At 57.9% G+C, this 22,294-nt stretch overlaps 2 protein-coding genes across 4 annotated transcripts; both read right to left on the bottom strand.

Moving 5' to 3' along the window:
• Window positions 1-639: 639 nt before the first annotated feature.
• TM6SF2 (transmembrane 6 superfamily member 2) lies at window positions 640-5,493 on the bottom strand. Its single transcript, XM_054650240.2, has 10 exons — window positions 5,405-5,493; window positions 4,087-4,193; window positions 3,560-3,657; window positions 3,274-3,377; window positions 2,852-2,934; window positions 2,631-2,755; window positions 2,432-2,533; window positions 1,884-1,976; window positions 1,689-1,808; window positions 640-878 (listed from the first exon to the last, which is right to left on the bottom strand). The coding sequence occupies exons 1-10, from the start codon at window positions 5,491-5,493 to the stop codon at window positions 672-674; spliced, it is 1,128 nt and encodes a 375-aa protein (XP_054506215.2). The 3' UTR covers window positions 640-671.
• A 455-nt stretch (window positions 5,494-5,948) lies between these two features.
• SUGP1 (SURP and G-patch domain containing 1) lies at window positions 5,949-17,369 on the bottom strand. Of its 3 annotated transcripts, none has more exons than XM_054650001.2 (10): window positions 16,950-17,369; window positions 15,689-15,792; window positions 14,346-14,469; window positions 11,918-12,426; window positions 11,545-11,651; window positions 10,817-10,994; window positions 9,882-9,988; window positions 9,067-9,212; window positions 8,054-8,183; window positions 5,949-6,605 (listed from the first exon to the last, which is right to left on the bottom strand). In XM_054650001.2, exons 1-10 carry the CDS (start codon window positions 16,979-16,981, stop codon window positions 6,579-6,581), a joined length of 1,464 nt encoding a protein of 487 aa, XP_054505976.2. In that variant the 5' UTR covers window positions 16,982-17,369; the 3' UTR covers window positions 5,949-6,578. The 3 variants fall into 3 exon arrangements, with proteins under 3 accessions (XP_054505976.2, XP_077047719.1, XP_077047720.1); XM_077191604.1 differs by lacking the exon at window positions 16,950-17,369 and adding an exon at window positions 16,415-16,872 and having other exon boundaries at window positions 14,346-14,457; XM_077191605.1 differs by lacking the exon at window positions 16,950-17,369 and adding an exon at window positions 16,415-16,560.
• Between the last annotated feature and the right edge of the window lie 4,925 nt (window positions 17,370-22,294).

Below are 22,294 nucleotides of genomic sequence, written 5' to 3'. Positions count from 1 at the left end.
AATCCCCGGTACCACCCCCAAAATCCCGCCCTGAGCCCACCCGCGGCACCGCAGGGACCCCGGCCCAGCCCCGGTGTCCCCGGTGTCCCCGCCTGGCGCGGGGGCCCTCGCTGGGCACGGCGGGCGCACGGCTCGGAGCGAACCTTGGCTCCTTTATTTTGTCACCAACGTCCCCCTGGCGCTGCCGCCACCCCCGAACCCTCCCAGCCCGAGCCGGGGCACCGGGACGGGACCAGGACCCACCGGGACCCACCGGGACGGGACCGGGACCCACCGGGACCGACCGCGGCCCCCGCCAGCCCCACACGGGCCGGGCTGAGACTGCAGCGATGTCCCCGCCGAGCGTCCGAGGTCCCCCCACAACTTTTGGGGGACCGGAATATCCCTGGGGACACCTTTGGGGACATCTCTGGGGACACTCCTGGGGACACTCCTGGGGACATCTCTGCTCCCAGCGATTGGAACGGGGCGAGAGGCACCGGGCGGGATCCCCCGGGTGGGGACAGCAGCCCCAGAGAGGTGACAGCAGCCCCAGGGAGGTGCCAGCAGCCCCAGGGAGGTGCCAGCAGCCCCAGGGTGGTGACAGCAGCCCCAGGGAGGTGACAGCAGCCCCGGGGAGGTGACAGCAGCCCCAGGGAGGTGACAGCAGCCCCGGGGACCAGCCGGACCCGTCACTGGCGCTTTTTGGCGCGGGCCAGGCCCGGGCTGGCCGCGGGGACGAAGAAGGCCGGGGAGCGCAGGCAGCGCAGCGCCAGGAGCTGCGGGCCCAGCGCGTAGAGGACGTTGGAGAGCAGAAAACTCCAGAGCACCTCCTCGGGGGTCTGGTACGGGAAGGGCGTGCGGGAGTGCAGCGAGGAGCCCAGGTGGGCGAACTGAGCCTGCGGACACCGGGGTGCGGCGGGGCCGTGACAGCGGAGCGGCCCCAAAAGGTGCGAACCCCCCGCCCCAAAGGGGGCAAAGCCCCGGCCCTAAAAGGTGCAGCCCCCCAGGCTCAAAGAGGCCAATCCTGTCCCTAAAAGGTGCAGAGCTCTGGCCCTAAAATGTGCAAAAATCCCGGCCCCGAAGGGCGCAGACCCTCGGACCTAAAAGGTGCAAATCCCTGGACACAAAGTGCGCAAAGTTCCGGCCCTAAAAGGTGCAAAGCCCCAACCTCAGAGGGGTTTTTGGCTCCAGCCCATCCTATCTATAGCCCTGCGTCTCTCTCCTTCCTATTTCTGTCCCACTAATCCCGGGTTCTGTCCAAATCCACCGAGGCCGAGGCAATTACCAGCCAGCAAAGCAAGCTGCTCCACTTGCAGCTGCAGCTGTGGATCTGCCCCCCAAACCCGGGATCTGCACCCCAAAGCCGGGATCTGCCCCCCAAACCCGGGATCTACTCCCCAAACCCGTGATCTGCACCCCAAACCCGGGATCTGCCCCCAAAACCGGGATCTGCCCCCCAAAGCCGGGATCTGCACCCCAAATCAGGATTTACCACCCCAAAACTGAGCCCCAACCCTTTACCCTTTTCTTGGGATTTTTCCCCCCCAAATGCCGGGATTTCAGGATCACCATTTTTGGGATTTTCCCCCCAAATCCCGGGATTTTGGGGCCGCCCCGTTTGGGATTTTTCCCCACAAATCCTGGGATTTCAGGATCACCATTTTTGGGATTTTCCCCCCAAATCCCGGGATTTTGGGGCCGCCCACCTGCGCCACGGCGCCGGCGAACACCAGGCTCCAGTCGGGCAGCCAGGAGCAGCCGGGCACGGCCAGGCCGTAGATGGCGAGCAGGAGGAAGGGCAGCAGGTAGAACAGGAGGATCAGCATCTGCGGGCACCCGGACCGTCACCCCCGGGGCACCTGGAGCGGGCCCGGCCCTCCCGTGCTGCCCCCGCCCCTCACCTGCACTTTGGGGTAGCCCACGGGGTCGCGCAGGTAGGGCTCGTGCAGGTAGGTGTAGTCAAAGCAGGAATCGGCCGGGCAGTCCAGGACCACCTGGGGGCACAGGGGCCGAGGGCAGGGGACCCTCCCCGGGACCCCCAAACCCTCCCCGGGACCCCCAAACCCTCCCCGGGACCCCCGAGATCCTTCCCGGGACCCCCAAACCCTCCCTGGGACCCCAAACCCTCCCCGGGACCCCCGAGATCCTTCCCGGGACCCTCAAAACCTCCCCGGGACCCCCAAAACCCTCCCCGGGACCCCCGAGATCCTTCCCGGGACCCTCAAAACCTCCCCGGGACCCCCAAAACCCTCCCTGGTACCCCCGAGATCCTTGCCGGGACCCCCAAAACCCTCCCGAAGACACTCGAGACCCTCCAGGACCCCCCAAGCCCCCCCAGGACCATCTCGAGACCCCTCAGGACCCCCAAAATCCCTGACAAGAGCCCCCCGAGTCCATCCAGGACCACCCTGAGCCCCTCCAGGACCCCCCGAGCTCCCCAAGCCCTCACCATCCCCCTGAAGAAGGTGAAGGCTGCGGTGAGGATGAGGATGAGGATGAGGAGCAGGTCCTGGGGCCGCTGGTAGAGGGCTTTGCGCTGCTTCTCTGCAATCTGCCAGAGGAATTTCGGGGTTTTTGGGGTCCGCACCCCCTGGTCCCGCCCTGGGAGCGCAGCAGCCGCCCCCAAACCCCCGCGGCTCCGGCCTCACCTGCTCGGGGCTGAGGCTCGGCAGCGCCCGGGGCTGCTGGAAGAGGCGGCGGCCGGCCCAGGTGAGGAGGAGGAGGTAGGGCAGGTTGAGGAGGAAGGACGGGCTCAGCTCGGGGCTGTATTTCCCTGCGGGAGAGAGCGCGGGGTGGGCACGGAGCCTTCCTCCCCTTCCTCCCCTTCCTCCTCCTCCTGCCGGGGGATGGGGCTCGGGCCCGGCCCTACCGATCAGGTTGCCCAGCAGGAAAACCACGGCGCTCATCAGCAGCGAGCCCAGCCAGAAGAGGCCCAGCCCCCGGTAGCTCTTCCTGCGGGGACAGCGGGAGCCCCCTCCTCAAAATCCGGCATTTTCCACCCTCCCCTTCCCCCGGGACCACCCCCGAGCCCCCTCCTCAAAATCCGGCATTTTCCACCCCTTCCGGGATCACCCCCGAGCCCCCGCCTCAGGAAATTCGGGATTTTCCAGCTCCCCGAGCCCTCCCGGGATCATCGGGGCCCCTCCTCAGGAAACTCGGGAACGCTCCCCACCCCGTCCCCCCGCGCCCCCTCCCCAGCAAATCCGGGATTCTCCCGAGCCCCCGCCTCAGGAATTTCGGGATTTTCCCGCCCCCGCCTCAGGAATTTCGGGGTTCTCGCCCCGCGCCCACCTGAGCCCCGCGGCCGCGGCCATGGCCAGGCACAGCCCGTAGTGCACGGTGCCGTCCCAGTAGCAGGTGAGGAGCCCGTGAGCCGTGCGCAGGTGGGGATCGCCCTGCGGGGACACCGGGAGGGGACACGGGTCACACCGGGGCTGGGGACACCGGGAGGGTCACACCGGGGCTGGGGACACCGGGAGGGTCACACCGGGGCTGGGGACACCGGGAGGGTCGCACCGGGGTCCGGGGGTGCCGGAGCCCCCGGGGGTGCGCGGGGTGAGCGGGGCAGGGCCGGCACCTCCCGCACGTAGAGCTCCATGAAGCCCGAGATGATCCCGTCCTCCTCCAGCGCGATCAGCAGATCCACGGCCGAGATGAAGGAGAACACCACGAGCACTGCGGGGAGCGGGGGGCTCCGTGCGGGGTCCCCAAAAACCCCAAACCCCACATTCCTGCTCCCTGTGGGTCCCCCAAAACCCCAAACCCCACATTCCTGCTCCCTGTGGGTCCCCCAAAAACCCCAAACCCCACATTCCTGCTCCCCGCGGGTCCCCCCAAACCCCAAACCCCACATTCCTGCTCCCTGTGGGTCCCCAAAACCCCAAACCCCACATTCCTGCCCCCTGTGGGTCCCCAAAACCCTAAACCCCACATTCCTGCTCCTTGTGGGTCCCACAGCTCCCCCCGATCCCTGCTCTGTGCGGGTCCCACCGATCCCCCTCAAATCCCAAACCCCGGCTCCACGTGGGTCCCAGAGCCTCAGATCTCCCCAGACCCCAAGCCCCAGCCCCAAACCCCGGCCCCAATCCCACCGCGGGGTCTCACCGCAGAACAGGGGGTCGTGGACGAGGCCGACGCCGCCGGTGAGGATGAGGAGGGAGACGAGGCCGAGGAGCAGCAGGGCCGCGGCCAGGGCCAGCGCCGGGGGGCTGCTGTGGGATCGGGGCCGCTGCAGCTCCGGCACGGCCCCAGGGCCCCGTACCCAGCAAACACTCCCGATCCCGCCGAGCTTTGGGATCGGGATCAGAACCCACAGCCCCGCACAGGGCGGGCGGTGCCCGACCCCTGAGGGGGGAATCTGGATCTGGGAATGACCCGGGATGGGGGGAAATCCCAAAAGGGGGCAAACCCCAAGGGTGAATCCCGAAAGAAAAGGGATGAGGGGAAGATGGGATCCCAGCAGGGATTGGGAATGGGAAAATCCCACAGGAAGGGTGGGTGTGATCGCAGCAGGGATTGGGAATGGGAAAATCCCACAGGAAGGGTGGGTGTGATCCCAGCAGGGATTGGGAACAGGAATGGGGCCGGAGCAGCCCCCGTGGGTGCCCCCGTCCCTCTCCACGCTGCGCGTTTGGGAAAGCCCCGGACGGGACCCAATCCCCGCTTTGTGATCCCGGAGCGCGGGGAGCGGGCGGCGCTGGGATCGCCGGGAGCCGCTCCCGCAGCCCCGGACCGGGAACTGCGGGCGGGCAAAGCGAAAGCGGCGCCCGGTGACAGCGGTGACAGCGGCGGGGACACGTCAGCGACAGCGGGGACAGCGGGGACACTCCGGGAGGGGCAGGGAGCCCCCGAATTCCCGGGATTTGGGCTCTGCGGGTCGGAGCTTCCCGAGGGGATTGGAAACCCCACCCGCAGCCGCCTTCCCATGGGAACACCTGGATCGAGGCGCCCGACCCCAAATGGATCCTCGGATCCGGGACAGACCCAGGGCTGGACTCCCTGACCCGGGACAGACCCAGGGCTGGATTCCCTGACCCGGGACAGACCCGGGGCTGGATTCCCTGATCCAGGACAGACCCGGGGCTGGATTCCCTGACCCGGGACAGACCCAGGGCTGGATTCCCTGACCCGGGACAGACCCGGGGCTGGACTCCCTGATCGGGAGAGACTCAACCCCCCCTTCCCCAGCAGGACCCCATTCCCCATTCCCCTTTTTCATTCCCCGTTCCCTTTTCCATTCACCCTTCCCCATGCCCGTTCCCTGTTCGCCACTCCTCATTCCCCATGCCCGGTCCCCGTTCCCGGGGGTCCCTCCCCGTTCCCCATTTCCCGTTCCCCGTTCCCGGGGGTCTCTCCCCGGTCCCCATTCCCGGGGGTCCCTCCCGTTCCCCGTTCCCGGGGGTCCCTCCCGGCCCCCACTCACTCCAGGCAGGTGACGGCGCTGACCCCGAAGGCCACCGGGAGGGCGAGCAGGGGGGCGGCCATGGCGGCCGGGCCCGCCGGGAGCTGCATCCCGGCCCCGCCGCCAGCACCGGGCCCGCGGACTTCGGCCCCGGGACCGGCCCGGGCAGCGCCCTTAAAGCCACAGAGGCGCCCGAGGCACCGGGACACACACGGCGGGACAGACGGACAGACAGGGGGACAGGGGAGGGACAGACAGACAGAAAGGGGGACGGGCAGGGGGACACGTGAGGGACAGACAGGGATCCTGGGGCTCCAGGCTCCCAGGTTTTGGATTTCCCCTGGATAACCCCATCCCCCCGCCTCGCCCCGAAATGGTTTTAATTAAAAGCAAAGCCCTCGACTCCATAATTAACAAAATTAGCAAAGAATCACATCCAGTATCCCCAAAAACGAACGAAATCAAACTTTTTCCCCCTGAAAATTCTTGAAACACTGAACTCCAGGGCAGCCTCCCACCCTAAGAAAAAATCCCTCTCGTCCCAAAAAATTCCAAGGATTAAACCTAAGGAACAAACAAGTTTGATTTTATTTACAGACTCCATGAAGAAAATTTGTATTTCCAGAGGTTTTTTTTTTTTTTTCCCATTTTAGGACAACAAAATCCAACTGGGTTTTTCCAAAGTGTGGTGCTGGAATTCTGTTGGATTTTTCCAAAGAGTGGCTTTGGAATTTTGGGTCTCCGTCATCCCAAAGCACAGGAGGTGTTGGCAAAATCCCTGGGAAGGGAATAAATCCCCCCCTGGATCCATCAAATCCTGGAATTCCCAACGGATCCAGGCCAGATCCGCCCACCCAGAGGCAAAACTGGAGGCACTGGTTCCCCAAATTCCCCAAAATCTCTTGGATTTGGGATTCCAAGATAAAAATCAAGGAATAAAATCCCCCCCCCTCCTGGAGCAGCACAAGATCTGCCATTCCCAAAAATCCCAGACTCCCTGGAATTGGAGTCCCCCGAGGGATTTTTGGGGCTGCTCCAAACCCTCCCTGCGTCCCCAAAAAAAGCCTGGGAAGCTTTTCCATGGGGGAAGGAGGAGCTGTGATTCCAAAAAAAGCCGGATAATATCGGGAGAACAGAGATGGACAATGAAGTTTGGGATGAGAATTCCCAGGAAAGCTGTTGGGAAAAGCCCTCCTCAGTAGTAAGGTCGCCGTGGGTTGTTCTGTAGGGAGAAAAAAAACAAACAATGGAAAAAAATCATCAGGATTGGGGATTTTATCCCAAAAATCAGCATCTGGATCCTCTGGGAAAGCCACTGGAATGAGACATTTTCCAGGTTTTTTTCCCCAAAATTAAAGGCAGCTTTTGGCTGGAAAGGGAAAAGGGAAACTCCAAGCTTGGTTTTGCCTCCTAGAAAATGTAATTCCAAAGGAATCATGGGATTCGTGGAGAAGCTTCCCTTGGCAGGGGTTTAACTGGGATAAAGCTGGGAATAAAACTGGGATTTGAATGGAAAAGAATCGGGAAGGAGAATCCTGCAGCCAGGGAATTCTGGGAGGATGATTTGGTTCAGGGTGAGGAGAGGAATTCCATCCAAGAGGGATTTCCCAGCTGCCAGCATTCCCAGAGCTACACCAGAGATTCCGGGGATTTGTCCCTGTGCCTGCCCGGGTCTGGGACACTCCCACTCTGGGGGATCCGTCCCTCATCTCTGGCTCCATCCCATTCCCATTCCCAACCCCACTCCATCCCATCCCTATTCCCACGATCCCAATTCAATCCCGTACCAGCGGGTTGGGCCGGAAGCGGTAGGCCACCATTGATCCCATTCCCATTCCCGTTATCTCATTCCCATTATCCCATGATCCCAATCCCATTCCCATAGCAGTGGATTAGGCCGGAAGCGGTAGGCCAGCATTGACCCCATGATCCCATTCCCGTTATCCCATTCCCATGATCCCAGTATCCCATTATCCCGTTGTTATCCCGTACCAATGGGTTAGGTCTGAAGCGGTAGGCCAGCATTGATCCCATTCCCATTCCCGTTATCCCATTCCCATGATCCCGTTATCCCAATCCCATTCCCATACCAATGGGTTAGGCCGGAAGCGGTAGGCCAGCATTGACCCCATTCCCATTCCCGTTATCCCAATCCCGTTATCCCATTCCCATTATCCCATGATCCCATTATCCCAATCCCATACCAGTGGGTTAGGCCGGAAGCGGTAGGCCAGCATTGACCCCATTCCCATTCCCGTTATCCCATTCCCATTATCCCGTTGTTATCCCATACCAATGGATTGGGCCGGAAGCGGTAGGCCAGCATTGACCCTATGATCCCATTCCCGTTATCCCATTCCCATGATCCCGTTATCCCATTCCCATTATCCCGTTGTTATCCCGTACCAATGGATTGGGCCGGAAGCGGTAGGCCAGCATTGACCCCATGATCCCATTCCCGTTATCCCATTCCCATTATCCCATTATCCCATTATCCCAATCCCGTACCAATGGATTGGGCCGGAAGCGGTAGGCCAGCATTGACCCCATGATCCCATGATCCCATTCCCGTTATCCCGTTATCCCATACCAATGGATTAGGCCTGAAGCGGTAGGCCAGCATTGATCCCATTCCCGTTATCCCACAATCCCAATCCCATTATCCCGTACCAATGGATTGGGCCGGAAGCGGTAGGCCAGCATCATGCGCTTGCGGAAGGCCTCGTACTCGTCGTCCTCCTTGGTCAGCTCTGCCGGGCGCTCGATCCCAAATCCCGCCCCGTCCATGGTCGTGGTGCCCCTGCGGAAAACCGGGAATGGCGCGGCTCAGACGCCCCTGCCTGGGAAATCCCATGGGAATGGAGCCCTGGGACCTTCCTGGACCTCCTTCCCTGATCCCCCGGGCGTGAATGGAAGCAGGGATTGGTTCCCTATTCCAAATTCCCTGGGAACTGGGATGGAAGCAGGGATTGGTTTCCTATTCCAAATTCCCTGGGAATTGGGATGGAAGCAGGGATTGGTTTCCTATTCCAAATTCCCTGGGAACTGGGATGGAAGCAGGGATTGGTTTCCTATTCCAAATTCCCTGGGAATTGGGATGGAAGCAGGGATTGGTTTCCTATTCCAAATTCCCTGGGAACTGGGATGGAAGCAGGGATTGGTTTCCTATTCCAAATTCCCTGGGAATTTGGGATGGAAGCTGATCCACCTCAAGAAACCTTTGGAATACCCAGAGTGGGACCAGATCCCAACACTTCTGGGCATGGAATGAAACCAAGACTCGTGGGATCACACAAAGTTCTGATCCTGGCTGGAACATCCTCCCCTGGATGTGCTTCCCACCATTTTTTAAAAATATTTCCATGATTTTATGACTCCAAGGAGAGCAAATATTCCCAGGAATTTCTGATTTTAAGGATTTAATCCTGGGAGCGGGGAGGTGCAGACAGGAATTCTTAGAGCTGCACTTCCCTATGGAAGTTTGGGTTGGAAATTCAGGATTTGGGGGCTCAGACAATTCCGGCTGCAGCCACAAATCCAGGAGAAAATCCTCCCAAAAAAAAAAATCAGGAATTTTTCCCCAGGCTGAATTTTGCATGCTCAGGTGAGAAATCCCAGCTGGGCTGCGATTCCAGCAGGAATTCCCAGGAAAAAAGGAAGGAATAACCCACGGGAACACTCACTTGCTGACAGGGTTTTTAATTCCCTGCCCATCGGAGCCCAGTCCCTCTCCTTCCTTCCATCCCATTTTCATCAGCATTTGGTATCCGATGTTTTCCACCGTCAGCTTGAACTCCTTGTACTCGGAATAATCCGGCTCCCGGCCCTCCTGCAGGGGAGAAACCAGGAAAAAGGGATTTTATAACCCATGGATCACGGGAAAAGCAGCTCTACCCCCGTCCAAAGTGGGATTTTGGGAAAGAACTGCCAGGATTTCCCGGGATTCCAACAACAGCTCCGGAATTCCAGGCTGTTCCCCGGATCCAGCCTCAGATCCGGTTCTTTCCCAAGGCTGAATCCCAGGGAATGTCAGGCCCCGTGCTGGAAAACAGGGATGAGACAGCTTCCAGCAATTCCAGGGTTTGCACCATTCCCAAAATTCCCATTTTTTCCCAGCTTGATACCACTGATCCCAAAGAGGAACCGAGTGGGAGGTTTGTCTGGAATTCCAGAAAAATCCCAAATTGTGGAATTCCAGAGTGGAAAGGGACCTTGAAGCCCATCCAGTCCCGAGGGTGGGGACACTTCCCATGATCCCAGGATGCTCCCAACATTCCTTGGACACTTCCAGGGATGGAGCAGCCACAGGTCCTTTGGGAATTCCACCCCACTCCCTCCCAGGGAAGGAATTTTTCCCAAATATTGCCCCATTTCCGTGCTAACAGTGGGAATGTGATCCCTGTTTTCCCCTGCAGGAATGGCTGGAGCAAGGAGAGCTGGAGGAATTCCCAGCTGCGGGATGAGTCCGGAGCATTCCCAGAATCCCAGGAATCCTCACCTTGAGTGCCTTGAAGGTCTCCATGAACTTTTCCAGCTCGTCGGGCGGGAGGAAATCCCCGATGAAATGCTTCCCTCGGCCCATCTGGGTCAGCTGCTCCGCCCACTCTGCAGAGGCAGGACAACACCGAGCTCATGGAAAACCCCCTGGGATCCCTGGAGCATCCCCAGGCTCAGAATCCATGGGGAATCCCTTGGGATCTGTGCAGCATCCCACAGATTCCAGGGGGATTCTGGAGCACAGAACCTCCCAGGAATGCACAGCGAGATCTCTGAAAAACCACGGAGCATCCCTTGGGATTTTGAGGAGCGGCCCGGGAGGGACCCAATCCATGAGCATGGGATGGGATGGGATGGGATGGTCCTTGCAGCTCCCAACCCAGCAGGATAGGGATGGAATTCCCCCTCTGGAACGCTCAATCCCACCCACCCTGGGTCTTGTCCATCCCCATGCGGCGCAGGCGGGGCTCCCTAGGGATGGAATTCCCAATCCCACCCACCCTGGTGCCCCCCCCGGGATGGAATTCCCCCTGGAATGCTGATCCCACCCTGAGTCTGAGTCTTGTCCATCTCCACGCGGGGCAGGCAGGGCTCCCACGTGCCCAGCTCGCAGGGTAGGGATGGAATTCCCTCTGGAATTTCCAGTCCCACCCACCCCATGCCTCATCCATCTCCCTAGGGACAGAATTCCCTCTGTAATTCCCTGTGGAATGGAATTCCCTCTGTAATTCCCTGTGGAATGGCCACCCACCGCGGGTCTTGTCCATCTCCACGCAGCGCAGGCGGGGCTCCCGCGTGCCCAGGTCACAGGATAGGGATGGAATTCCCTGTGGAATTCCCAGTCCCACCCACCGCATGCCTTGTCCATCTCCCTAGGGATGGAATTCCCTGTGGAATGGAATTCCCTCTGGAATTCCCTGTGGAACTGCCACCCACCGCGGGTCTTGTCCATCTCCATGCGGCGCAGGCGGTGCTCCCACGTGCCCAGCTCGCTGTCCACCTCCTCGTCGCTGTCGTAGCCGTGCTGGTGCTGCTGCAGCGCCCGCTCCCACAGCAGCTGCATCTCCTGCATCGCCCGCTTGTGCTTCATGATCATGTCGTACATCTGCTGCATCTGGGAGCCAGGAGAACGGGGTTTGCTCTGGGAGAACGGGGTTTGCTCTGGGAGAACGGGGTTCAGCCCTGGGAGAAACGGGGTTCAGCCCAGGGAGAACGGGGTTTGCTCTGGGAGAAACGGGGTTTGCTCTGGGAGAAACGGGGTGCAGCCCTGGGAGAAACGGGGTGCAGCCCTGGGAGAAACGGGGTGCAGCCCTGGGAGAAACGGGGTGCAGCCCAGGAATCCCAGCGGAGCACAGCCCCTTCCAGACAAAATGGCTCCAAACCATGAAGAACCCCAAATCTCAGCCCCAAAGGGCAGGAGAACCGTGCCTGTGCTTCGTGATCATCTGCTGCATCTGGGAATCATGGAAAAATGGGATTTGTCCCAGGAAAAGTGGGATTCAGCCCCAGAAAAGCTCCTTTGGGATTTGGGATTTTAGGGCTGGAAAGGTCCTCATTCCCAAACCCTCTGGTATTCCTGCTGATTCCAGCCCCCAGGGATTCCATGATGGAAAACCTTTGTTACTCCCACGGGAGGGGATTCAGGGAGGATTTTTGGGATTCACCTCCTGCTGCTCCTTCAGCTGCTTCTTCTGGGCCTCCGAGAGCTCCGTGACTCCCACCAGCCCCACGGGTTTGCCCTTCTCGTACCCCAGACCCTTCAGGTCCTGAACTGCAGGAAAAAAAACAGGGAAAAACCTTTGGAAAAACCTGGGAGATGGGAAAAATCTCAGAGAGGGAATGAAAGGGAATAAAAGGATGGGAAAAGAAAAGAAAGAAAAAAGGAATTCGGTTTGTAATTCCCACAGAGTGAAAGGGAAAATAAAACCACAGGGAAAAAATCGGATTGAAAGCAGAAAACTTGATCCATGCCCGTCTCAGGAAATAAAAAACGACTCTGGAGCCACAGAATTCCCAGGAAAACCCAATCCCACTCACCTGAGAGGGGAGAGGGAGAATCCAGCTGCTGCACCAGCTGCGGGAGGGGCAATTCCACCTTCTCCTCCTCCGGCCCCCACCGGCTCTTCCTCTTCTTTTTGGTGCTGCCCGGAGCGGGGCTTGGGGCCACGGATGGGTTTGGGGTCGTGGCAGGATCTGGGATCGCCGCTGGGCTTGGGGTCACGGCTGGATTCAGGACTGGGGCAGAACTGGGGGCCAGCTGCTCCGGAGGGGAGGTGGAGGACGAGGAGGGGGCAGGAGAGGCCGAAGGAACGGGAGGAGCAGCGGGAACAGCGGGAGAGGGGACGGGAAGAGGCAGAGGCGGCGGGACGGGAACGGGGAGAGGGGGGAAGCACACGGGGGAGGGAGAAGCCTCGGGGCTGCTTTTCCGCTTGAGGCCGGACTCTGCGGGAAAGGGGGAGCCCCCGGGGGCAGCCCGGGCCCTGCGGAACTCCTCCAGCTTCTGCCGGTAGTAGCGGTGCCCTTTGCTGTGGGGCTCGTACAGGAACCTGCAAACAGCAACGGGAGCAGCTGGGAACGCCTGCTGGAACGGTCACAGCATTCCCGGGGCATTGCCGGGGCATTGCCGGGGCATTCCCGGGGCATTCCCGGCTCTCCAGCCCCACTTAGAGCTGCAATCCAGCTGGGAACGCCTGCTGGAACGGTCACAGCATTCCCGGGGCATTCAATCCAGGTGGGAACGCCTGCTGGAACGGTCACAGCATTCCCGGGGCATTCAATCCAGCTGGGAACGCCTGCTGGAACGGTCACAGCATTCCCGGGGCATTCCCGAGGCATTCCCGGCTCCCAGCCCCACTCAGGGCTGCAATCCAGCCGTGGAATTCCTGCCTGGAATGGTCACAGCATTCCCAGAACTTTCCCAGATCATCCCCAGCTCCCCGGGGCTGGGATCCAGCAGAGTTTCCTCAGGAATTTTCCTTCCTGCAATTCCCAGCGCTCCGGGGCTGGGATCCAGCCATGGACTTTTCCTTCCTGGAATGCCCAGAACATTCCCAGAGCATTCCCAGCTCTCCAGGGCTGGAATCCAGCAGTGGAATTTTCCTGCCTGGAACGCCCAGAACATTCCCAGAGCATTCCAACCTCTCCTAGGCTGGGATCCAGCAGAGTTTCCTCAGGAATTTTCCTTCCTGCAGTACCCACAGCATTCCCAGCTCTCCAGGGCTGGGATCCAGTGCTGCATTTTTCCCTCCTGCAATTCCCAGAGCATTCCCAGCTCTCCAGCACCATCCCGTGTATTCCTGAGGCCAGTGCAGCTTCCACCGGCATCGGGGAACACAACCCCATAAAGGAGAAACGGCCCCAAAAGTCAGGAACGCGCTGATTCCTCTGCACCCCAAACCTGAGCTCCCCAATTCTCACTGCTCCAAAACTTCAGCCTAAGAATTCCCCTAAGGGTTTCCCCACGGGATTTCCTAAGAATTCCCAGGATTTCCCCACGGGATTTCCTAAGAATTCCCCTAAGGATTTCCCCATGGGATTTCCTAAGAATTCCCCTAAGGATTTCCCCATGGGATTTCCTAAGAATTCCCCTAAGGATTTCCCCACGGAATTTCCTAAGAATTCCCCTAAGGGTTTCCCCACGGGATTTCCTAAGAATTCCCCTAAGGATTTCCCCATGGGATTTCCTAAGAATTCCCAGGATTTCCCTGCGGGATTTCCTAAGAATTCCCCTAAAGGTTTCCCCACGGGATTTCCTAAGAATTCCCAGGATTTCCCCACGGGATTTCCTAAGAATTCCCCTAAGGATTTCCCCATGGGATTTCCTAAGAATTCCCCTAAGGATTTCCCCACAGGATTTCCTAAGAATTCCCCTGAGGGTTTCCCCGTGGGATTTCCCCAGAATTCCCAGGATTTCCCCACGGGATTTCCTAAGAATTCCCCTAAGGGTTTCCCCGTGGGATTTCCTAAGAATTCCCCTAAGGGTTTCCCCACGGGATTTCCTAAGAATTCCCAGGATTTCCCCACGGGATTTCCCAAGAATTCCCCTAAGGATTTCCCCATGGGATTTCCTAAGAATTCCCCTAAGGGTTTCCCCACGGGATTTCCTAAGAATTCCCCTAAGGGTTTCCCCACGGGATTTCCTAAGAATTCCCCTAAGGGTTTCCCCATGGGATTTCCCCAGAATTCCCGGGATTTCCCTGCAGGATTTCCCCAGAATTCCCGGGATTTCCCCACAGGATTTCCTAAGAATTCCCAGGATTTCCCCACAGGATTTCCTAAGAATTCCCCTAAGGATTTCCCCACGGGATTTCCTAAGAATTCCCCTAAAGGTTTCCCCACAGGATTTCCCCAGAATTCCCGGGGTTTCCCCGCGGGATTTCCCCACAGGATTTCCCCAGAATTCCCGGGGTTTCCCCGCGGGATTTCCCCAGAATCCCTGGAAATGAGGCCCCTCAGCGCTGCCCACCTGAAGGCTGGGTTCTCCCTGTTGTTCTGCAGGGCAATGGCCTCCACCTCGGGCCCCCCCGCAGCCACGAACTGCGCCAGCTTCTCGGCCGAGTTCCGCGTCTCCCGGTCGGCTGGGGGGGAAACTTTAGGCAGGGATTAGTCCTGGGCCCAGCTCACCCCAGCCCAGCCTAACCCGGCCTAAGGACCCCAGAGAGGCCTAAAGTCGGGTTTAAAGGAGGAGAATTGGTACAAAGGAACAGTTAAAAAGCGTAAAACATCAGTTTAAATCTGAGTCTAAGGTGCAGGGGTGGGGCCTAGGGATCCCAGCGAGGCCTAAAGCCGGGTTTGAAGGGGGAGAACTGGGACACAGGAATGGCTGAGTGGCACAAAAACTTCAGCTTAAACCCCAGTTTGGGAGCAGGGACGGAACCTCAGGATCCCAAGAGCGCAGTTATGCCAAGAGCCAGGTTTAAAGTGGGGAAATTGCTACAATCAAAGCACAAAAACTTCAGCTTAGACCCAAGCTTGGGGAGCAGGGATGGGGCCTAGCCCGGCCTAAGGGCCCCAGGGGCACAGTTAGGCCAAATGTTTAAAGGGTTTAAAGTGGGAGAATTGGCACAGAGGAACGGCTGAAAGCACAAAAGCTCCAGCCTAGGCCTGACTTGGGGGAGCAGGGATGGGAGAGATGAGAGGTAAGGGCTCCCAAATCCCAAATTTTCCATGTGCCAGGCACTTTTCTGTAGGATTAAACCACTTGGAATTAAACCTCATTAAAGGTTTTGTCATTTCCCCCTCTATCAGGCACTTTTCCATAGGATTACAGCACCTGGAATTACCCCTAATTAAAAATTTTGTGTTTTTCCCTCATGCCAGGCATTTCTCCATAGGATCGCACCACCCAGGATTATCCATATTTCAAGATTTTGTCCCTGAATTTCCCAGGAACAAAAGGAAATCCTTTGGAAAATTCCAAATTCCCTACAAACCCACTTAATCCCTCTCTCACTGCACCCCCTGGAGGCTGTTTCAGGGGAAATTCCCTATGGAAAATCCCAAATCTCACCTGGAAAAGGGTGGACACTCCAATCAAATCCAACAAAAAAATGAGGGGGAAAAAAAACATCCCCTTTTCCTAAGTTTTCAGTGCTGGAAAATTATTTTGGAATATTTTTGACAACAACAAAGAAAATCCCATTCAAAATCCCAGGAATATTTTGGGAATCCACATTTTTGGCACAAGGATTCGATTCTCCTTCCAGCTGGGAATTTTCTTTCCAGGCAGCCAAATTTCCACCCCAGTCCCAAATCAATCCCAAATTTCCCTCATGCTGTTGCCATTCCCCAGATTTTAGTGGGAATTACCTTTTTGGGAAGAGGCTGCCTGGGAATTTTGATTTTCTTTCCTTATTTCTGCCACTTTCTTCCTGTAGTAAAGGAATTCTCTGCTGTTCTTATCATGCAAAAACCTGGGAAAAAGGGGGAAAAAAAAGAGGAATAATTATCCAAATATTGATATTCTGGGATGGAAACAGCTCCAACTCCCATGTGGAAAAATGGAAGAATTACTCAGAATGCACCTAAACCATGGAATTAGATTCTGGAGTTTTAATCCAAGGATTTGCATCCAAAATTTTGTTGATTGAAGGGAAATTAAGGAGGAATCCTCTGCCCACCAGTGCTGGGATTAGAAAACTCTTCCACCCATCAAATCCAGACATTTCCACCTTTCAAATCCAAACATTTTCTCCCCTCAGATTCCAAATTTTCTCCCATCACAGAAAGAAGAAGAAACCCAAACATTTTCTCCTCTCAAGGAAGAACAACGAATCCAAAATTTCCCCCCTCAAATCCAAACACTGTCTCCACTCAAATTCCAAACTTGTCCCCCCTCTGGGAAGAACACTGAACCCAAACCGTCTCCCCTCAAATCCAAACGTTGTCTCCCCTCAAATCCCAAACTTTTCCCCTCAAGGAAGAACACTGAACCCAAACTTCGGCCTCTCACAGGGAACAACCCTCAGCCCCCCTTTCCTGCCCTTTCCCCCCAGGTTCAGCATTCCCTGGGCACAAAACCCTTCCCAGACTCACGAGAAGGCAGGGTTGTCCTTGTAGTGCCCTTTCCCCTCAAATTCAGCATTTCCTTGGGATAAGGCCCTTCCCAAACTCACAAGAAAAGGCAGGATTGTCCTTGTAGCCCCCTTTCCCCCCAGGTTCAGCATTCCCAGGGGACAAAACCTTCCCTTTCCCCCCAGGTTCAGCATTCCCTGGGCACAAAGCCCTTCCCAGACTCACGAGAAAAGGCAGGACTGTCCTTGTAGCCCCCTTGCTGCCCTTTGCCCCCCAGGTTCACCATTCCCTGGGCACAAAGCCCTTCCCAGACTCACGAGAAGGCAGGGCTGTCCTTGTAGCCCCCTTTCCCCTCAAATTCAGCATTCCCTGGGCACAAGGCCCTTCCCAGACTCACGAGAAGGCAGAGCTGTCCTTGTAGCCCCCTTTCCCCCAGGTTCAGCATTCCCAGGGGATAAAACCCTTCCCAGACTCACGAGAAGGCAGAGCTGTCCTTGTAGCCCCCTTTGCCCCCACGTTCACCATTCCCAGGGCACAAGGCCCTTCCCAGACTCACGAGAAGGCAGGGTTGTCCTTGTAGTCCTCCATGGCGACCTTCTCGAGCTCGGGGCCGCCCTCAGCCACGAACCTGGCCAGCTTTTCCACCACCTGCCGCGTCTCCGCGTCCTCTGGGGGCAAAACTTTAAGGAGGCTGTCAGTACTTGGGGTTCAAGGGCCCCACAGCGGGAGCAGACACACGGCCGGGCGGGACAGACAGGATGGAACGGGGCCTGCAGCTGCAGAGAGGCGTTCACAGCAAAGCTCCCGAACTCCTGAGCTCCCCCGGGGCTTCCTACGGGGAAAATCTAAAGTTTGGGGTGGGGGGAGGTTAAAGCTCATCTCACTCCCCCTCGTTCTGCTGCCCTAGGATTTCCTTGGACACCTTCACAGCTCTTCCGGGAATTCCAGCCCGTTCCAGCCAGGAATTCCCTCCCAAAATCCCACCTAAACCCACCCTCCCTCAGTTTGAAGCCATTCCCTGGCTCCTGGAATTCCAGCCCTTACCCCAAATTCCCTGCAGCTCTCCTGGAACCTTTTAGGCTCCGAGGTCTCCCTGGAATTTCCCTTCTCCAACCTTTCCCACGGGTCGCCATAGCTTCTCTGGGAATTCCAGCCCATTCCAGCCAGGAATTCCTTCCCAAAATCCCACCCAAAATCCCCTTTCTCGGTTTAAATCCATTCCCTGTGTCCTGGGGTTCCCATCCCAAATCCCACATCCATTACCTGGCTCCTGTCCCTCCACCCCTTGTCCCAAATCCCTCCCCAGCTCTCCTGGAGCCCCTGTAGGCTCTGGAAGCAGCCCCAAGGTTTCCCTGGAGCCTTCCCTTCTCCCACTTTCCTTGGGCATTCCAGGGATTGGGAATCCAGCAGCCCATCCCAATTGCACCCCGTTCATCCCAGCTTTAACTGTGCCAGAGTTGGCTCCCTCTGGATTCGTTCTCTACGAATCCCAGCAGGGAAAGAGCAGGAATTCGGTTTCAATCCAGATTCCAGCTGCCATTCCCAGAGCATTCCCAGAACTGTGTGGCTGGAGCAGCAGCAGCTCCAAAACCCCTGGAGAATCCCCAGGCATTCCCACAGGGATCACGGGGTGGGAATAAACCCAGCGATTCTGGGAATTTTGGGAAGCCACACCGATCCAATGGGATCGGCCCCAAAATCCTGCAATGAAGGCAAACCCACCTCAGCTCTCTGCATTTTTCCCAGCACATTTCACGCTCAAATCCTGAATTCCCAGGATTATGCTGGTACAAATCCCAGCAGAAAGGGCTCCGTGGGATTTTGGGGATGGGTAAATGAAGCCACAAAGCCGAGTGTGACTCGCTGAGCTCCTTTTATCCATTAAACCCCACCCGTGAAATTCCCATTCTGAGGCAAATCTGCCTCGGGCCTTCCTGCCCTGGATTATCCCAATAAAACCCGGGATAATTCCTGCCACATCTTTGTTTTTCCAGGCATTCGGGATCTACAGACGAGACTTTTTACCTGGATTTTGGATTTTACCTGGGCACAATTCCGTGCTGGAGGCCTCCTATTCACACACACAGATTTTCACTGCATGTTCCCAAACTAATTCCTCATTTTCCACCACTTAAACCCCCTAAAATCCCATTTTAAGGATAAGAATCAGGATTTCCCGGAGAGCCCAGCACTCGGCACAACATTCCACAGGTGCAAATCAGAATTTGAGGGAATCGTGTCCCAAACAGATCCTCTGTCCCAGGAGGGAATCCTGGCCCTCCCTGATCCCTATCCCAGGATAAATTCACCCAGCTTCCCACTGGGCCTGAGGGAATCCTGTCCCAAACTGATCCCTGTCCCAGGACCTGAACCCCGTCCCATTCCCAAAAGGGACTGAGGGAATGCTGGCCCAAACTGATCCCTGTCCCAGCACCTGAACCCCGTCCCATTCCCCAGGGGGACTGAGGGAATCCTATCCCAAACTGATCCCTGTCCCAGGACCTGAACCCCACCCCATTCCCTAAGGGAACTGAGGGAATCCTGGCCCTCCCTGATCCCTGTCCCAGCACCTGAACCCCGTCCCATTCCCCAGGGGAACTGAGGGAATCCTATCCCAAACTGATCCCTGTCCCAGGACCTGAACCCCATTCCCCAGGGAACTGAGGGAATCCTGTCCCAAACTGATCCCTGTCCCAGCACCTGAACCCCATTCCCCAGGGGAACTGAGGGAATCTTATCCCAAACTGATCCCTGTCCCAGGATCTGAACCCCATTCCCCAGGGAACTGAGGGAATCCTGGCCCTCCCTGATCCCTGTCCCAGGATCTGAACCCCATTCCCCAGGGAACTGAGGGAATCCTGGCCCTCCCTGATCCCTGTCCCAGGATCTGAACCCCATTCCCCAGGGACCTGAGGGAATCCTGCTCCCACTGCACCCCTGTCCCAGCACCTGAACCCCATTCCCCAGGGACCTGAGGGAATCCTGCTCCCACTGCACCCCTGTCCCAGGCTGGGCACTCCCATCTCCAGCCCCGAGCAGGAGCTGCCACTGACCTTTGATCTCCAGCCACTGCTCGTAGTCCTCCTCCTCCTCCTCGTCGGGGCCCTGGAAGACGCTGAGGCGGCTGAGCACGGGGCTGGCTCGGGGCAGGGAGAGGCTCCGGGCCTGCAGCATCCGGCTCAGGGCCTGCCCCGGCCGCTTCCCCAGCAGCCCCGGCTGCTTCCTCCCGGCCTGCGGGGCCGGGGCGCTCCCGGCGCTGTTGGGGGCATTCGGGGCACTCTCTGGGCACAAAACAAAGGGAAATTATTATAATTATTAATTATTAATTATTAATTATTAATTATTAATTATTATTGGGAGTTCTGGGTTTGGGGTGCGAAAGGCCCCGAGCCTGGAGCATCTGGCTCAGGGCCTGCTTTGGCTGTTTCTTTCTGGGGCTTGGGGCCGGGGCATTCCTGGCGCTGTTGGGGGTATTCGAGGCACTTTCTGTGCAGAAAACAAAGGGAAATTATTCCTGGAAGTCCTGGGTTTGGGGTGGGAAAGGCTCCAAGCCTGGAGCATCTGGGTCAGGGCCTGCTTTGGCTGTTTCTTTCTGGGGTTTGGAGCTGGGGCATCCCTGGTGTTGTTGTGGGGATTGTTGGGGGGATTTTTCTGTGGAGGAAACCAAAGGAAATTATTCCTGGGAATCCTGGGGTTCAGGCTGGGGTATTCCTGGAATTGTTAGGGGGATTTTGGGCATTTTATGAGGAGAGATGGAAGGGAAATTCCTCCTGGGAATCCTGGGTTTGGGTTGGGAGAGGCTCCAGGTCTGCTTCAGCTGCTTCTTCCCCAGGTTTGGAGCTGGGGCATTCCCAGAATTTTTGGGGGGATTTGGGGCAGTTCCTGAGAGGAGAATGAAGGGAACAGAGTTCCTGGGAGTCCCAGGTTTGGCTTGGGAAAGGAAGGACCTACCAGCATTGGATTTTTCCTTCTGGAGCTTCAGGAATTGCTGCAGGAAGCTCCCATCGTTCACAAACTTGTTGGACACGGAGGCCTCGCTCTCGGAGCCGTCATCGCTGAGCGGGGACAGGAAAACAGGAGCTGGAATTTGGGAGCCTCCCTGCCCTTCCCATGCGGGATTGGGGACAGGAAAAACTCCTGGAATTGGTAATTCTCCTCACCTACCAATGAATTCCCAAAAGCACCCCATAGCTCCTTCCTCCTCCATTAAAATTGGGATTTTCCTCCCTCTGTTCGACCAAAACGGGGATTATCCTTCATTGCTCCACCAAAACTGGGATTTTTACTCCCAAATCCACCAAAACTGCGATTTTCCTCCTTCTCCTCCATTAAAATTAGCATTTTCCTTCCTTGCCCTGCCAAAGCTGGGATTTTCCCCCCTCAGCTCCCCTTCCCACCCCCTCCATTTTTGGTGGGCAGATTCCTGGGATCCCCACGTACTCTCCGAGCAGCGGCAGCTGCGGGATGCTGAGCGAGTTCTGCCGCGCCTGCTGCTCCAGCCGGGCCTCGATCTCCCGCTTTTTCTGGGCAATCAGCTCCTCCTGCTGCAGGATGTTCACGCTCGTCTTGGCCGACTTGGACTGGGACACGCCGAACCACCGGCTCGCCTTCCCTGAGGGAAGAGCTGGGAATTAACTCGGGAACGGCCCAGGAATATGGGGCACGTTCCCTCTGAGGGAAAAGGTGGGGATTAATAAGGAGACCATCCCAAACCAAGGCTGGTCTTCCCTGTGGAAAAAGGGGAGAATGATCAGGGACCATCCCAAACCAAGGGGCAGCTTTCCTGAAGGAAAAAGGTGGGATTTAACAGGAGCCATCCTGAACCGAGGGTCACGTTCCCTGTGGGGGAAAGGGGGGGAATTAATGGGGAAACCATCCCGAATCAAGGCTCGTATTTCTTCTGGGAAAAGAGGGGAGATTAACACGGACATCATCCCAAAAGAAGGCTTGCTCTCCCTGTGGGAAAAGGGAAGGAATAAACTGTGGGATCATCCCAAACATAGCTTCCCTATAGGAGAAAAAAAAAGAGAAAAAACCAACAGTGGGGTCTCCACGAACCACCAGCTCAGCTTTCCTACGGGAAAAGAGAGAGGGAACGAACAGCTGGGTTTCCTGTGGGAAACGGAGACGGAAAATCATCAGTGGGGCCTCTCCGAACTACCGGCTCTGTTTCCCTGATGGAAAAGAGGAGGAAAAATAACGGGGAGACCACTCGGGACCCCAGGCTCGGTTTTCCTGTGGGAAAACGGGGGGAAATGTACAGAGGAGCCATCCCGAACCAGCAGCCCGGCTTCCCTAGGGGAAAACGAGCCGGGAACGAACGCGGGGATCCATCCCGAACTCCCGGCTCGGCTCCGCTGCGGGATAAAAGGAGCGAACTTAAGGGGGGGCTTCCGCCAGCCCCCGACTCTGCCGGCACACCCCCACCCCGGGCGCACACCCCCACCCCCGGCTCCCGGAGCTCCGGGGGCGGTGGGGCCGAGCCGGGGGATGGCAGCGAGGCGGGAGGAGCGGGACAGAGCCCCGGGAGGGCCGGGGCAGAGCCGGGAGCGGCAGAAGCCGCCCGGGCCGGGCCGTACCTGGCGCATCCCTGTGGTTGTCCATTTTGGAGCCCCCGTCCCAGCATGCCCCGCGCCGGGCGCGCCGCGCCGGGGGCCGCGCCGCTGCAAGCGCCCCTGGGAGATGTAGTCCCTCAAGGGGCCGTCCCGCCGCTCTCCCCGCTTCTCCCGCCGCACCGACCCCCGCTCGCGGGGCGGCCGAACCACCCCGCTCTGGTGGCTCCGACGCTACGGTCATTCCCCGGTTCGCCCCGCATCCGATCGGTGCGAAAGGGCAGACTACAACTCCCACCTCCCCTCCGCGCCTGAGGCGCTCGGACTCCAAGTCCCGTCGTGCCCCGCG

This window comes from Agelaius phoeniceus, chromosome 29 (assembly GCF_051311805.1).
Source record: "Agelaius phoeniceus isolate bAgePho1 chromosome 29, bAgePho1.hap1, whole genome shotgun sequence".
NCBI lineage: Eukaryota > Metazoa > Chordata > Aves > Passeriformes > Icteridae > Agelaius > Agelaius phoeniceus.
This window is presented reverse-complemented; position numbering and strand designations above follow the sequence as displayed.